Source organism: Haliotis rufescens, unplaced genomic scaffold (assembly GCF_023055435.1).
Source record: "Haliotis rufescens isolate VD_foot unplaced genomic scaffold, xgHalRufe1.0.p SCAF_8, whole genome shotgun sequence".
Classification (NCBI taxonomy): domain Eukaryota; kingdom Metazoa; phylum Mollusca; class Gastropoda; order Lepetellida; family Haliotidae; genus Haliotis; species Haliotis rufescens.
The window spans coordinates 22,752,618-22,768,803 of NW_025964372.1; the positions used below are offsets into that span (position 1 = coordinate 22,752,618).

Here is a 16,186-nt window from a genome sequence, read left to right on the forward strand (position 1 = left end):
CCAGATATCGTAGTTGCATGAATGAATGTACATTGGTTGGGTTCTGTGACTAGTAACCACGAGTCGGCAGATTCTTTGGCTTGGGATACCCTTTGGTTCATATAAAGAAACAGATTGTGCGTTTCATTCATCAGATATGCTAGTTATGGATGATGATGTTCGGTTGGTTAATGTTACACCAGTTCCCATACTTACACAAATGAACAATGGAACAAGGAAGCCTTGTGATTAAAGCATTGACTACAATGCTGAAGACCCAGGTTCGATTCTCTACATTGGTATAATGTGTCAAGTCAATTTCTGGCTCACCCAACCCCACCTAAATATGTGATTAAATAGTTTCAACTGCAAGATGGACGAGACTATCTTAACTCACACTAGAGTGAGTGAGTGAGTGCGTATGGTTTTGCACCGTTTTTAGCAATATCCCAGCAATATCACTGGGGTGGGGTGGGGAAATTGGTTTCACACATTGTTTCCATGTGGGGATCGAACCTGGGTCTTTGGTGTGACGAGTGAATGCTTTAACCACCAGGCTACCTGACATCCAACTCACACTAGATACATGGCAACATATCACTATCACTAATATAGAACAAGGAAAGTTGATATTTATTCAGTTGCCCCCTCCCCACCAAACAAGCACCAAACAAGCATGTGTGTAAACAAAGAAATAGTAAAGGCCTTGCCAAATAAAGAGTCAAAGGCCCTAATTTACTGTGTGGAGACGTTTTGTGTGGAAATGAAAATAAAGAATGATAAAATGGCTTTTGCATCCTGACTTTGTACATGTGTTCTGGCTTGGCAACAGGAAGCAATATATTTCGTATCAGTCCAACAAGTATTATGTGATGTTATACACCATGTGCTATCTTCTGTTCAAGACATATTTCTTTTTGTTTCAGGGTTTTACCAAGATATACCAACAGTTCTTTCCATGTGGGGATCCCAGCAAGTTTGCATCCTTTGTGTTTAATGTTTTTGATGAAAACAAGGTAAGTGGGAGTTAAGTATTTATGTCATCTGATGGTAACGTTTGGATTGACTGACCTTGACTGTCATGCATGCAATGTCTTAACCCTGTAGAAATAAGCAACCACTTTCTTGTTTCTGTGATTAAAGATTTGAAAGACTGGAGCAATAAGCTCATTAATTTTTTTGAAAAATGCTGAAATTAAATTTTAGTTTAGCACACCGTTTTTCAATAGATACAATTAGATATAAATTCAAGTAACTATTAATTTTTTAAAATGATAAATGATGATTGTATCAATTTGTATGTAGTTTCTGACGTCTTAAAACCTCGTATGAAAAAACGCTTCTTAGAAGTAAATACATACATGTTAATGTACATGTTCTCAAAATCCTACAGTACAAGTATTTTGAAGATGCTTCGGTGAATGATCAAAGGCGCCTACTGTACTCTATCCTGTGATAAAGTACACTTTTTGAGTTACGTTATAACAGGCCGACGCCATGACGCTCTTCAAATTACCTCCCTGTGATATAACGTATCCTGGTAACATATGCATACTTGTGTTATAACTGTAATAGTTCTGAGCAAAACTATGCTATACTTTATTACACTACACATTGGGGTAGAGCAAACTTTTTTTCTTAAATATATTCCAACCAAACAGCTGCCAAAAAAACAACTAACAACCAAGCCAAACATAAAATTAAAGTATTGAGCTATACCAATTTATTTTCATTTCTATTTCAAGCCACCCAGGATAATTGATTAGCAAGAAACTCTAATCCTTTGTAAAAATGTGAAGCCCAAGATTAATGCACATGTTTGGTTTCGGCATAACTAAAGATCCGCAAGAGCTTTTGTCTGTCAGAAAGTTTGAAGTGTTTTCTGAAACCGTGGAATCTGTGCTTGATTGCAGCAGCCTGTAAACTATCAAGTCGGGGTCGGGCAGACCAGTGGTTGATAGCCTGAGCAACGGTCCATGGCTTCAACATCTCATGACACACAATCTGCCAGGTCACACATTGATAGTTGGTCAAAGCAAACCATATTTTAGTCAGCTCTCATAACAAGCGTGCTGTGATGGATGAGGATGTATTCTGACCTCCTGAGCTCAACAGATTTATGCTATATAAGGGCCATAATACATGTATCAGATATCTGGTTCAATGTATATAGTCATATTTTTTTCAATATACATGTTTCCATGAGAACATTACAGACTAGTAAAAAAAGTATTGTGTTTCTTGTCACCTCTCTGGCTTTTATATTTTCCGGGTTTTTGACCAATGGTAGGTAACTTTACCAACTGTCCCAAAACAACATACCAACTACAAATGACACTCAATTCGATGCCTCTTGTCATTTTGTTTAGACGTGCAGGTCTTGTGTGTGTGTCTCAAGATTGTGAGGCCTCATGGGCTTGCTGAGTGCAGTTCAGACATCATTCTTCTGACAGTTGGCTGCAAAAAGATTATAGGAATTTAAGTAAAAACAACAAAAACCTGTATCGTTGTTCCATTTTAGACCAAACCAAAAGACCAGAAACATTATACTTTTTGGGGGCCTTTTCTTGGGTTTTTCAAATACAATGTATTTTTATATATACTGTGTAAAAAGAGAAATGCAAGAGCAGTTAAATTGGAAATATCTGACTGAATGTTGCTGACATCCATGCAAAATTTATACCCAAAATGAATTGGTCTCTTTCTGCATGGATTAGGATTGATTTGTGTGGAAAAAATAAGGTACTGCAGAAATTTGGTAAAAAGATGGAAAAATCGCAACAACACAACCACATGAGAACCTGGCGCTGAAACACTCCAACATGACATGCATGTGCATGACTTGTAGGGCTATTAAAACGTTGAGTTTTCATTTGCATGCCATTACATTCTTACAGCGAAAACATGCCATGACTGACAGAAGCCGAAGGCAACAATGCCATCGGCTGTCTGCAAACAGGAGAATCATCTTCAGGTGTAGCCAGTTTTTTCCACGTAGCGCCAAGCACCATTAAAAACCGTCATCAGAAACATGGGACAACATTTGACCTTCCCAGATCCAATCAACCATGTATCACTAGCAGAGCACAAGACAGATTCATATGGCTACTGTTCCATGTTTGTCATATGGAACCTGGGCCAGTGACAATGATGTGTGCCAATTTTGAACATGTGATTACCATCTGTTGATTATTTATGTGATATACAGTGATCGCTCGCTATTGCGCTCTTCGATAAAGCGCTACCTCGGTTACTACGCGCGGTAACGCATGGCTCCCAAAATTTATGTACACTTTTATTACTGAGAGTTTTACACAGACATAATTGTATTGTTGTTCGTTGTTCATTTGCACATAACGCTTCTCATTGCATAATCAACCGTTTATCGCTGAATGGAGTTCTAATAATCTGTTTGAAAACATCCGCGGCAAGTCCCGGAAATACCATTGTTCAACTAGTTAACTTTTCACACTATACATCCTTTGATCTTAGAAGCGCATGCATGCAATAAAAGAGAACCACAAGCGAAGTTTATATTCTTAATTAGTGGGCAATCCAATTTAAGGCTAATCTGTCACACACATGTAGTTTCTAATGACGCTTTCTCGCCGAAATCTGCTACAAGTTTCGTGATTTGTCAATTTTGAGCACGTGACCTCAGGCAGCCAATCAAATTATAGCTGTGATACCAAGCTCGTGTTTGATAAATTTCAGAAGTTAGCGAAAGTTTTTTTTGTTAAATCGTGTTATTCTGAACGTTTTAAGCAGGAAATCACGATATATATTAAAAATATGGAACTTCGCGAATGTATCGTGCTAGGTTACGAGCTGTGACAAAGATTTTTCATGCATATATTTTTGCATTAAACGTTGTGTCCGAGCCGAGAATTCAAGGCGACGAAAGCCGAGATGTCATTTGACTTACATTACACGCGATCGCGCGAAACGATGGAAATAATAACTTAGATGTAAGTTTGATTACTTTCAGATATATTTTTGTTAATTTTATCTATCACTTTGTATAATATATTTAAAGATTTGCTTAAAATAGTCTTTATTTTGCTCTTTGACATGTTCGATGCGGACCCGTTGTCGAAATGTGTGTCCGAGAATTTTATTTTCAATAACATCGCGGGAAATAGTGAATAATTTTTTAATTTATTGATAAAAAATGATAAATTAGAATGGAATACGTATTTCAGACATTGTGAAATGTGACAGGTTTAATAAATGAATGATATTACAGGTAGATCTAGGTCCATAAAAATATATACTATTTTGACGTGACGTGTGATAAACACATATTGATGATTTGAGATTTGCCGAGCGCGCTCCCCCGCCTCGGCCTCGGTTAAACGGCTCGTCGTCTATAACGCCCATCAATTATTTGGACCCCATTGGTAGCGTTGTAGCGAGGGACCACTGTATAAAATAAACATCTAAAACCACTTTTGCGTTTCTTTTTTTTGCAGAGTATAGACATACCTCTGCATTGGTCATGCTGTGTGCTCTGTATGTTTTTGTCAGTTTTTTTCTTCAACTTTGCTTTTATTTGATTCAATTGCAATAATCAGTTTATCCTGGCACCACCAGTACAATTAAGCCAATGAAGTGAGTGAAATTTCCCAAGGCTGGCTAAAAGCGAAACATTTATCCAGTGAGGTGAAGCCATTATTGTGTAAGCTGTACTCTTGGGGAAGTCCTTGAAAGTATATTTCCTAATGATACAGACAACTTGTTGTGTTTTTATTCCAAGAAAATCCCCAAGCAAATTGCCAACTGTGGCTAATTTGATTATTAGTTTGGAATGGCTGCAGTTGATACTATATTCCTGCAGACTGATAAGATAGCTAGGGGGCAGGCAGCAGAGGGAGGTGCTCAATGCCTGACTTGCAACTTTCAATCGTTCACAGGCAGTCCCAGGGGTATTGCATATGTTATTGAAGAACTGGGGGACACATGATATATTGCTGGAGCTATGATATGCCAATAAAGTTAACAGTTAATCAGCTTTATCAATGTATACTTTAATACTGGTATGTGTTGCATTCTTTGTGATTGTCTCTCACTTGTAATTGCCCCTATGTCAGTAGTTGTGAGGTTACCTGTTAATGAACCTTAGGTAGGGTTATCTGATGCAGAAGCCTGTGTTTTTGATGCAGGAAGGGCAGACCAAATGGATTTTTTTTACAGAATTTCTTGGTCAGTTTGAAGAGAAGGAGCGAAAAAAGAAGAAGAACATTATCCTTATTCGTTTAAGTTATTAATTACCGTATTCGATGTAATAAGCGCCCCACTCTAATAAGCACCCACGGCGTATTTGCTAATATATTGGCAAGTGAACAATCCCAATTAGCATCCTTTCGATTGATCAATGTACACAAGACTTATTTATTCGTGTATGATACGCACTCGTGTGTTATATGCACCCTTAATTATGGGCAATTAAATTCTGGAAAAATATATCTGTCGTATATAAACAGTTCAGACCGTCAGCATAAACCACGAAATGTATCTTTCAACTCTGTTTTTTACCACCAAAATAATGTTCTAATAATTTCTAATTTTGAGAGCGCCCTGGGTGCTTATTACGTCGAATACAGTAACAACTCTTGAAGATACCATTTGAACTGAAAATAGGAAAACTGGTGAATAAAAAATACAAATGTATGAAAAGTTTGCATAAAGCATTTATTTGTTTTTTCGTTTTTGCTTTTCTGTAAAGATAGTAAACTGACGTGGCCAAATGGACTAAAGATTCAAACCCTCTGTGTTCTATGACTCAAGACATTTTGCACAATCAGCATAATTAGGAGTTTATGATTTGTTTGTGTTTTTCAGTTTATTGGATCGTAGCTTTGTGTTAGCACTGCTCATGTAATATTTATCAAGTGAAACATTTGTTATTACCATGGCTCCCAAAATTAATGTTTTACTCACGATATATTTCTATGACCATGAGTTTAAAGACAAGCTTGGTGAAACCCTTGAACAAAACCCTACACAAACACAGGGCTTAGCATTGCTACATGTGGGTTGATGTTAGGCAAAGTTAATTTAGTCTTCGACCTACGATTACCATGAGGTCACTTTGCAAGCATGAGTTGATAGAAGTAGTTGTAAGGTTACATATATTTTCCTGAGGCCGACCTGTAGAGACGCAGCATGTCATCTTAGCTGCATGGTGTGTTGATGCTGATAACTACATGAATGTCAGAATCTGCCCACACCCCCCAGTCACACTTAAAGGTCACTTTTCTGACTTCATAACGGATGTTTGCATGTAGACTTGGACAAGTTTGTTTGGCAAACACTATTTCTGTTAGCTTTTTTTTTTTATAGGAGATAACCCTTCCTACTAGATTTGCACAGTAAACATTTCTGGGATCTCCAAGAAATGGTGGTGAAGTGGCTGTGTCTGGTTTTTTTCAATCACTTGCAAACTTTTTTTCGGGTTGGAAAAAAAAGGAGCAACAAAATATCAAGATTTTCTTTCAAGAATTATTTTTTTCATGGCAGTAACCCTTCATACTAGATTTGCACGGTATCCTAATGAAACGAATTGAAGCGCCATAAGATCTCCCCCATGTCTCACCCGTACCGCCGTCAATCTCCTGAGTGGAAGCGTGAAGGGAGGTGCTGTGAGTGGGCCAGATAAGGGGGCTGACGGGTGCAGGAGTGTTAGGAAGTGCAGGATGTAATACACAGCCTGGAATTAAGCAAGAGGAGAATCCTTTCTGCAGATTACTACCAGTACTCCAGGCATTCTATCAAACTATATGCAATGACAGGGCTGCAAATGAGGTGTCTTCCCAATGTGCCTACAGTCCCATTCTGCTTATATTACAGTAAAATCATCAAATGATATGGTCTGATGCTCAAAAAGTGATATTTGTTCAAGAGTTTCGAATCCGATTTATTTTTGACATTTGCACTTTCACTCAAGACTGGTATGATATGAGTGGAGTGATATCCATGCATGAAGTATGCTTTCTTAGGTCCTTGGGGAATTCATGAGGCACATGTCATGAGAAGGTCAAAGGCCAAGGTCACAAGATAAAAAAAAAACCAAACCAAAAAATACTCACCGAAACGTTTGTTGTTACGGTACACTTCTGAATAGGTATTAGTTTGTTTTGTTTTTATCATTTTCTTGGTGTTGTTGTACCTCCTCTATACTAAGAAATGGGTTTGGGGCCAGGGATTAGTCAAATGTCAAGGTCAGCACTTGTGGTTGTATCATTGTCAGTGTCTGAGGATCCGGAGCAGAATAGGTGTTCAGCAACCCATGCTTGCCGTAAAAGGCAGCTATGCTTGTAGCAAAAGGCGACTAACGGGATCGGGTGATCAGGCTTGCCGACTTGGTTGATGCATGTCATGGATCCCAATTGCGCCGATTGATGCTCATGATATTAATCACTGGATTGTCTGGTCCAGACTCTATTATACTTTCAAACGCCTCTAGTTAATGAGTTATTTAGATTTTTTTCCCATTTGGTATCTTAATTTTAAAATAAAGAACAATAGAATCCCAGAGAGTTTAGTAGAGCTTTTAGAACAACTCTAGATATGATGTATGCGCAGTCAACATGAACTTGCTTATAGTGAGTGAGTGAGTATGGTTTTAAGCGATCATTTATGTTTTAAGTGATCATTCCAAGAATATCACGGCAGGGGACACCAGAATGTTCTTCACACATAGTACCCATGTGGGAATGGAACCCATGCCTTTGGCATGACAAGTGAATGCATTTGCCACTAGACTGCCCCTCAAACTGCTTGTAAAACAGTGTTATACAACATTATGAATCTTATTACAGGATGGTTACATAGAGTTCCACGAGTTCCTGCAGGCGCTGTCTGTAACGTCCAGAGGCAATGTAGAGGAGAAACTGAAATGTAAGTATTGGCAGATTCAATTTAGCTCAGCGGCCTCCATAAATATTAAATTTAATGCCACACTTTCTTTTGTCGGCATCCCTGCTCCCTGTCCTCCCTGGTCTGCCCCTGGATCCAAAACACCTGGCGTCATAATTTGTGATGCATTCATAAAATGTTTGCCGCTATTTTGCCATTTATCTGTTTTGGTGGATAATTGAGACTGGTTATTCTCTGGCTTTGGCGTTTTATGATTACATAAATCTGTTGACCATCTTCTGATTCTTCTAAATTATTGTCATTATTAGTGATCCATTCATATAATGTTTGCTGCTATTTTGCCATTTATCTGTTTTGGTGGATAATTGAGACTGGTTATTGTCTGGCGTTGACATTTTTACAGACATCTGTTGACCATCTTCTCACTCTTCTTCCATCATCTTCTGTGAAGCTACAGTACCTATGAGGCTGAAATATTGCAAAATGAATCAGGTTTTGGATGTGTACCTTTTTGTTGAAACCCATAAGCACAGTATAGTGTAGTCTGTGCCACAGTCCCTGAACCATATTATTTTCCCTTCTGCACAGCCCTTAATGTAACGATACAGCCCTAAATAAAGCAAGTTTAGATTTACCTCAGGTTCTGAATCTCACTCTCACTCAGGCTCCTTTCAATTTAAAGGGCGTTGTTTGTTTCTATAAAAATTATTTACTTTCAGAGACTAAATGTTAGTTTTAGTGTAGTGCTGACAAACCTAAAATCATCATCTGGGCAAATCTTGGATTCCAACCCCAAATCTTCACATCCTGGCACACCTAAGGGACAGAAGTCTGATGTGTCATCTGAGATGACTGGGCCACCCATCTTATCAACAATGGTTATGACATCACAGCATGTTATTGTTGACCACTTTTAGCTTCTAAAAATAGTTGAAAGAGTAAATGAAACTGGTTGAATTTCACTTTGATCAGTGTCTCATATATCATGGCATGTCAGCTTGAGTGAGTGAGTGAGTATAGTTTCCTGCCACCTTTAGCAATATTCCAGCAATATTATGGCAGGGGACACCAGAAATGGGCTTCACACATAGTACCCATGTAATCGGACACAGGTCTTTGGAGTGATGAGCAAACGCTTTAACCTATCGGCTACCTAGCCACCTCCATGTCAGTTTGAAGGTGAGGGAAAGTCTGAAGTGATGCAGACCTTTGACGTTTAGTCTTTGGTGAAACCCACAGGCACAAGTGTGGTGACAACAAATGGAGAATGATGATCAGGCGAATCTGGGATTCAAATGCCAATTCTAGGATCCAGGCACACCTAAGGGACATATATATATATGTGTGTGGTTGATTGGAATATTAGGAATGATATATCAAATTATGATAAATAACAATGAGTGTTAATGTAATGCATGTCATGACTGCATTGCCATGTGACATTTAAAAGCAAAATATACAAATTTGAACAAAGGTACGGTAGATTTACATGATGATGACAATAATTCAATAAACATGATAAATTGTAGATGTGTAGGGCTAACATTATATTGAGTGTGTAGATATTTATTTCTAAGCTCTGAATAAGCTTCTCATTCCTGTGAAAAATGATTGTCATTTTCTGTAATATCATTTCCAAAACGTAGGCAGTTAGCACAAACTAGATTTAGCTGATCTTTATTCTGATGTCTACAACAATTATGATGTCGCACGTTGACCCTGTTCGCTCCTGGCCATTTTTTCCGATAAAGAGGATACTACTTCTGCACTACTTATTCTAAAATGTGGACATAATAAACAGATTATTACATTCATGAATGTATATTGAGTTTACTCGCGTGGGAATTTTTTTTATCTTGATATGTAAATCAGTATGTGTCAACACACAAACACTCATGAAACAACCTACTTGTTTGCTGTATCACACCGTTACAGATTCTCACACGGGAACTAGTTGATAGGCAAGTCCTATCTGATGCTGCCCTTTTTCATCATGACACTATCATCACTAACATATCACTAGCTGTGCTCCGCTAGCATGCCGCTTCACAGCGATCCAATTACTAAGATATATGTACATAAACTCATGGCAAGGGCCTATCATGCAAGCCCACTCCTGTCAATATTCCATAATCATGATGTGGTTTTAGTGCTTTTTCATGTTGCAGGGGAAGAAATGGCCTGATTACTATTGATGAATGTGTCAAGGAGAAAGTTAATGGGGAACTTATGTGATAATATTTTCATGTGATTACAGATTATCGCAGATATTTGAAACCAAGATATCTGACAAAAGAAAAGTTGGTTGTTTGAAACCATATTTGATCAATAATAAGGCGTGTGACGATTTTGTGGGCGTGCCATTTTGTTAAGCTGTTAGTAAGTGATGCCATGTGCTTAATAGGGTGTGATTATTGGTATTTTTACTCCTGGCGTATGCAGCATTTTACCTTCATGACAACCTTTCATGGAAAGGAAGAAATAACATGATTAAAAATCGAACACCAGCCAACATGACAAATGTTTAGCTCACCTGGATAAAGCCTCAGTTAACATTTAAATGTCGATTTAAATTAAATAATAATTTGTTCCAGACAACAATTAAAAAAATTATATGTCTTATACAGATCCATCTTTAGTAGTGTTTCCCTCCTTAGGGTAGTATTATTAGATTCGTCAATATATTTGGAGGGACAGCAACTAAAAATAAGTCCTTCAGGTCTGACAATATAACACCGCTTTATATATGAAGTAGTCCCTAAGTGATGCAGGTCTTCCCTCTTTAGTGAAAGGGTTTGGAGCTGACAAGCCTTGAAAAATCTTGAATCCAAACTCACAATCATCTAGGTTTCAATCTAAGGGACACAACTCTGCACAGGGAATTGCAGCAGTGTAGACAACTGGACAACCTGGTCCTGGTTGGAATCTTGAAGCTTTAGACCAAGGTGGTTATCCCCCGCCCAACAAAGTTGGCGGGGGATTTAGAAACGGGCTCCGTCCGTCACATTTCGTTTCCGGAGCACAACTCATACACCGTTCAATATTTTTTCATCAAACTTTGCAGGTCTGTCAGGTACATGCTGAACTGGTGCCTTTTGCTATTAAGAAATTTTAACTTTTTTTATTTGTTTCCATGGCAACAAGATGGACTTAGGTTCTGCGAGGGTAGGGTTCGTTTCCGGAGCATAACTCATAAACCGTTCAATACTTTTTCATCAAACTTTGCAGGTTTGTAAGGTACATGCTGAACTGGTGCCTTTTGCTATTTAGAAATGTTTATTTTTTTCACGTTTCCATGGCAGCAAGATGGACTTAGGTTCCAAACTCTTCTTTTTTTTACAATTTCCATGACAAGTTCCTCCTCGGTTAAAAAAGGTTAGGGTTTGTTTAGATTTAATCATGTCATAAATTCTGCAATAGGGGCGGGAGATATAGCCACGTTAGTGGGAAACTCTTGTTCACCTTGGAATGACTCTCAACATTATTGCATATATATGTATATGTATATGTATGTGTGTGACATGTTATGTAATCTTGGTCCTGCTGGTTGATAAAGTCTGTATTACCTCTTAGGCATATTTTGATTATTTTGATGCCGGCTTTGACCTTTTGCCTTTACATTGCCTGATTTATAAATGGTTTTTCTGCCTTTTATATTCTTATCTGCAACTACTGTACATATATTGCTCAAAAGAAGTTAAAGAACATGCAACTTTGTCAAAATGACTAAAGTCTCTTATAGCATGACATATTAAATATAGTCATATGAAAAATATCTGGAGTTCATTAACTTGTTTTGTGTGGTATACATGAAATTGAAATTTAGTGTATATGATCCCAGCGATAGCATCTCTCAAAAGTGTTCGAATCCAATTGTATTTCGACATGTCTGTCTTCCACTAGGGGCCTTTCGGTTGTATGACCTCGACGCAGATGGCTTCATCACCCGGACGGAGCTGCTTGACATCGTAGATGCTATCTACAAGATGGTGGTAAGACTACCTCCATGAACATGGAGACATGTTGAAGCATTACCTAAAATCGATAATTAGAAGAAAAAAATATCTTAATTATGTAAGAATTGTTTTGATATTAAGACTATTTTCAAAATATTTGGCATTGACTGAAATGTTTAATTGAAACACTATCTTGGGCTTCGTTGTTTTCTTGAATACATGTATTTAAAAGAAATTACTGACAAAAGTACTGATTTGTCAATTTCAACATATTGTTTAAATGACCAGAACAGTGAGACTTGTCTTTCCACCTACCAATGAAATGAATTGAAAATGAATTGGGTGGTCAGGATCAGTGATTTGGTTGATCTGTTGAAAGACTAGAGTGTCATCGTTACCAATGTGGATTGAAATCTGGGCGGGGGAGAGGGGAATTGAAATATATTTAGTTTTCGTTAATTTTTCAAAATAGAATGGGGCTTTGAGAATTGTTTGAGAATTATTCCAGCTAGGTGACGGCATTCTGTAAATAATCGAGTCTGGACAGTGGTTGACATAATGAACATTGATCTACCCATGCTACGACAAGCATGGGTTGCTAGAGACCAATACTAATCCGGATCGTCATGGCAGTATCATGAGAGTGAGTGAGTTTAACACTGCACTGATCAGCATGTCAGTTATGTCACTGCATGCCAGCTTTGTGTGGGAGGAAATCCTGAAGTGAGGCAGATCTAAGACGTTTACCCACAAGGATGGGTATGGTGCTAACAGACCTAGAAAACTAACCAGGGAGAATCTGGGATTTGAACACAGAACTTACCCCAATAGAATGGAGCTAGCCTACAATGGCTAATGGCTGATATTGTGTTGTGATGGTATTTACAGGGGGGAATGGTCAAGCTTCCAGAAGAAGAGAATACACCAGAGAAGAGAGTCAACCGGATATTCGAGGTCATGGATAAGGTGATGGGATACTTTTGCTACATCATTTAAGTAGATTTCTATGAAAACTTTAAATCTGTCCAAATGTTTATGAATGGAAAAAGAGTGGTCTCACACATTGCATAATTTGTTTTGTTTTGTCATAATTTTTCACAAGGTTGAATATTGGTTGTATGATCATCTTGCCTAATTACTACTCAACGCTTGAAAAGGATACTCAGTTATGTCATATATCATCTTCCCAAGGCAAGAGAGTTAACTGACTTTAAAAGTCCAGTTTCCACCCTTGCCGAACTAGGCTGGAATAACTGGGCTCGATCGTAGCGCCACCAGTGGCTATTACGAGTTATGTCCTTTCTATGCCTCTCCTATTGACCAATCAGATTTAACCTCTCATATCACTTTAATTTGCTTCAAACAAAACGGTGGCGCCCAGTCAAGACGATCTAATTGATAATCAAGATCTATTTTGTGATAAAACGAGTCTTACATCGCGAAGTGCATCAAATCACGTGAGCACCTTGATTAAAAGCATCAAAAGATTTAGAAAATATCTGTTGACAACGAGTTAGCGGTGCAATTGCTTTGCAAATCCTGCAGTCGACCGAAATCTGCACGTCACTTTACGAACCTGATTTTGATTTCAGTGCGCGATTATGATTGGACTATGCATAGACTCGTTAGACCAGCCAAAATGTAACTCCATAATACCAGCCTAGTTCGGCAAGGGTGGAAACTGGACTTTTATAGTCAGTTAACTCACTTGCCTCAGGAAGATGGTCATATATATTTTAGACGTACACTTGACATATACTGAACAAAACAAGGTAGGGATCGTGAATATTTTTGGGGATATTTTTATGAAATTATGAGTGAGTGATTGAGTTGGATTTTACACTGCTTTTTGCAATATTCCAGCAATAAGTGGGGGACACCAGAAATGGTATGAAATTGTGTGCTCAGTCTTCACTACAAAGAAATCTCCCCCCAAATATTCATGATCCATAACTGGTTTTGTTTTTTGTATGTTATGAAAATCAGTTTTGTGTATCATAGAAAGATATCCCTGTTAAAGTCGCACAAGGTGCAATATTGATTTAACATGAAGTTGCACAATGTGCACTGTTCGTTTTATTCAGTAGGGGCAGTGGGGTAGCCTGGTGGTTAAGGCGTTTGCTCGTCATGGTGTAGACCCGGTTCGAATCCCCACATGGGTGCAATGTCTTAAACCATTTCTTGTGTCCCCTTTCCGTGATATTGCTGGAATATTGCTAAAAGCGGCATAAAATACAACTCAACCCTCATATTCAGTCAAGCATCTTGCATGTTCAGACTGAATGATCCAAGATATTATGATGCAATTTAATAGACATTATCATAAGGACATGATACTTTTATGGATGGCAACTTCTTTATTGCTTGTAACGACATGTATGGTCTACGGCTTGCCCCTTCATCAGGGGTAAGCATTTTGAGTTTATATATATATGCATGCTGATACATCTTTACGTACAATAAAGAAGTTGTTATCCAGACAAGTGTCATGTCTGCGTGCTCTTCCAACTTCTAAATGCCTATCAAAGACTTAACATTATCCTATGTTGTATTATTTTTATGGGAAAAGTAATCACAATTGCACTTTTCGGAAATTGAATGAAGTTTGGTTCTCTTTGAAATTTACTTTTATGTCTACCGGTATCAGCTTTTTCTGTTGAAAAAATGTCCTGTTGTATGTTACATTTTGTTAAAACTTAATTTATTTTGTTAAAACTTAATTATGATGAAGTTTGAACTTGTGTTGATTAATTTTCAGAATAGAGACAATCGGTTGACATTTGACGAATTCCTTGAAGGATCCAAAGAAGATCCCACAATAGTGCAGGCACTGACTTTATGTGATGCTGGTCGAGGATGATACAGATGGGGCTCCTGAGGGGGGTGGTGAGGGGGAGGAGGGGTGGGGTACATGCATGGAAGACGAACATCTCAACTCATTCTGTGATGATGGAGTGTTTCAGACAAATATTTCTATGTCAGTTATGTATGAACATTTTTATCAATTTTTGTCATGTCTACATGTTTGTTCATCCAGTTTATAAATGACAGAGATTCATCGACAACAACAGCATAAGCTGATGCATCTTGGAAGTGTGGAGGTTGCTTAAACTGCCTCTTTTATTGTGGAGGTCTGTAGTGTAGTTGTTCATTAGGACACAGCTTTAAAGGTCAAGGTCATGGGAACCACAAGGTCAGGAACTTTTGATGGTCCTTATGAAGAAGCTTGAAGATGCAAACAGCTCTCAGCAACTGAACGAATGTCGAAACAGGGTGTCCTCACAGGCAGAAATGGTTTAAAGCTTGTATTTTCATCAACATTGTGACATCCAATACACAATTGATCATATGTATGGATGTATTGCCACACCACCAAGTTACCCCTTCAGCAAACCATTGATTGTGGTTTCTTGGCTCTTGTTAAAATGTAATTGCTGAAAAGTCACATATCTGTTAAGAATTAACTAAGAAAAAGAATATCTGTTAAGAATTTAACAAAGAAAAAGAAAGCAACTCAAATTTAAATGAACCTGGACTGGAACTGTTGTGTTGGGGCACAGGTGGCCCAAGTGGTCTAAGGTGCATTTTGCTGTGCAGAGTTGCTTCCCTTAGTTGGTCCAGGATTGCTGTCATGAGTTTGTATCCAAGATGTGCTCTGATACTGATCCTGACAGCACACTGCAGGTTCTCAAAGTGGTAAACGTCTACGGTCTGCATCATTGGTCTTTCCGCCCATATCAAGCTGACACACCCTGATATTACTGAAATACTGTTCAAGGCCGTGTCAGACTCTAATCAGCTGGGATGATGCAGTTCTTGTTTTTCTCTCTGCATTATTGCTTGTCCATCGTCACTTCTCTCATCTTCTTGCTCTTACAGTTGGCTGTAACTTGCCCATTGGTCAGGGCTTTAGGTGTCATCTGTTAAATCTGTTTTTTTTTCAGAACTTCCATAATTTTACTCATTGTTCTGCATGGTCGCCTCCTGTCATCCTGTGCTAGTTATAATCAGGCAGAACAGTCATTGTTCGAGTCTTCTATTAATCTATTTAGAAACACTGACAACTTATTTCAATTAAGCATTGATTTTAGTTTTTTGTTACAGTTATGGAGGTATAACCATGAACACCAGTGTGTACAGTGTAAATCCACATCATTACAAAAAATGTTTTGAAATCAATTCTTCTAAATACATCAACAATAATAACTAAAGATTGCTTATTTAATCATTAACACAAACACTACTGAAGACAATAATACAAAATCAGTGACATCGTTCAGCGCAATAATGCAACTCAAGCCCCACTCAGTCTTTTATCAGCCAATCAGGAAACTGCAGTCTGTTGGTGGATATGGCCTGATTTTTTTCGATTT

General features: G+C 38.1%; 1 protein-coding gene across 1 annotated transcript in view; it reads left to right on the forward strand.

Moving 5' to 3' along the window:
- Positions 1-14,691, forward strand: part of LOC124139320 (neuronal calcium sensor 1) — a 129,233-nt gene extending 114,542 nt beyond the window's left edge. The window contains exons 4-8 of the mRNA XM_046506311.2: positions 906-995; positions 7,800-7,878; positions 11,761-11,849; positions 12,702-12,779; positions 14,572-14,691. Coding sequence (XP_046362267.1) covers positions 906-995; positions 7,800-7,878; positions 11,761-11,849; positions 12,702-12,779; positions 14,572-14,673 — 438 coding nt within the window. The 3' untranslated portion in view covers positions 14,674-14,691. The remainder of the gene's footprint in view (positions 1-905; positions 996-7,799; positions 7,879-11,760; positions 11,850-12,701; positions 12,780-14,571) is intronic.
- The last annotated feature ends 1,495 nt before the right edge of the window (positions 14,692-16,186 follow it).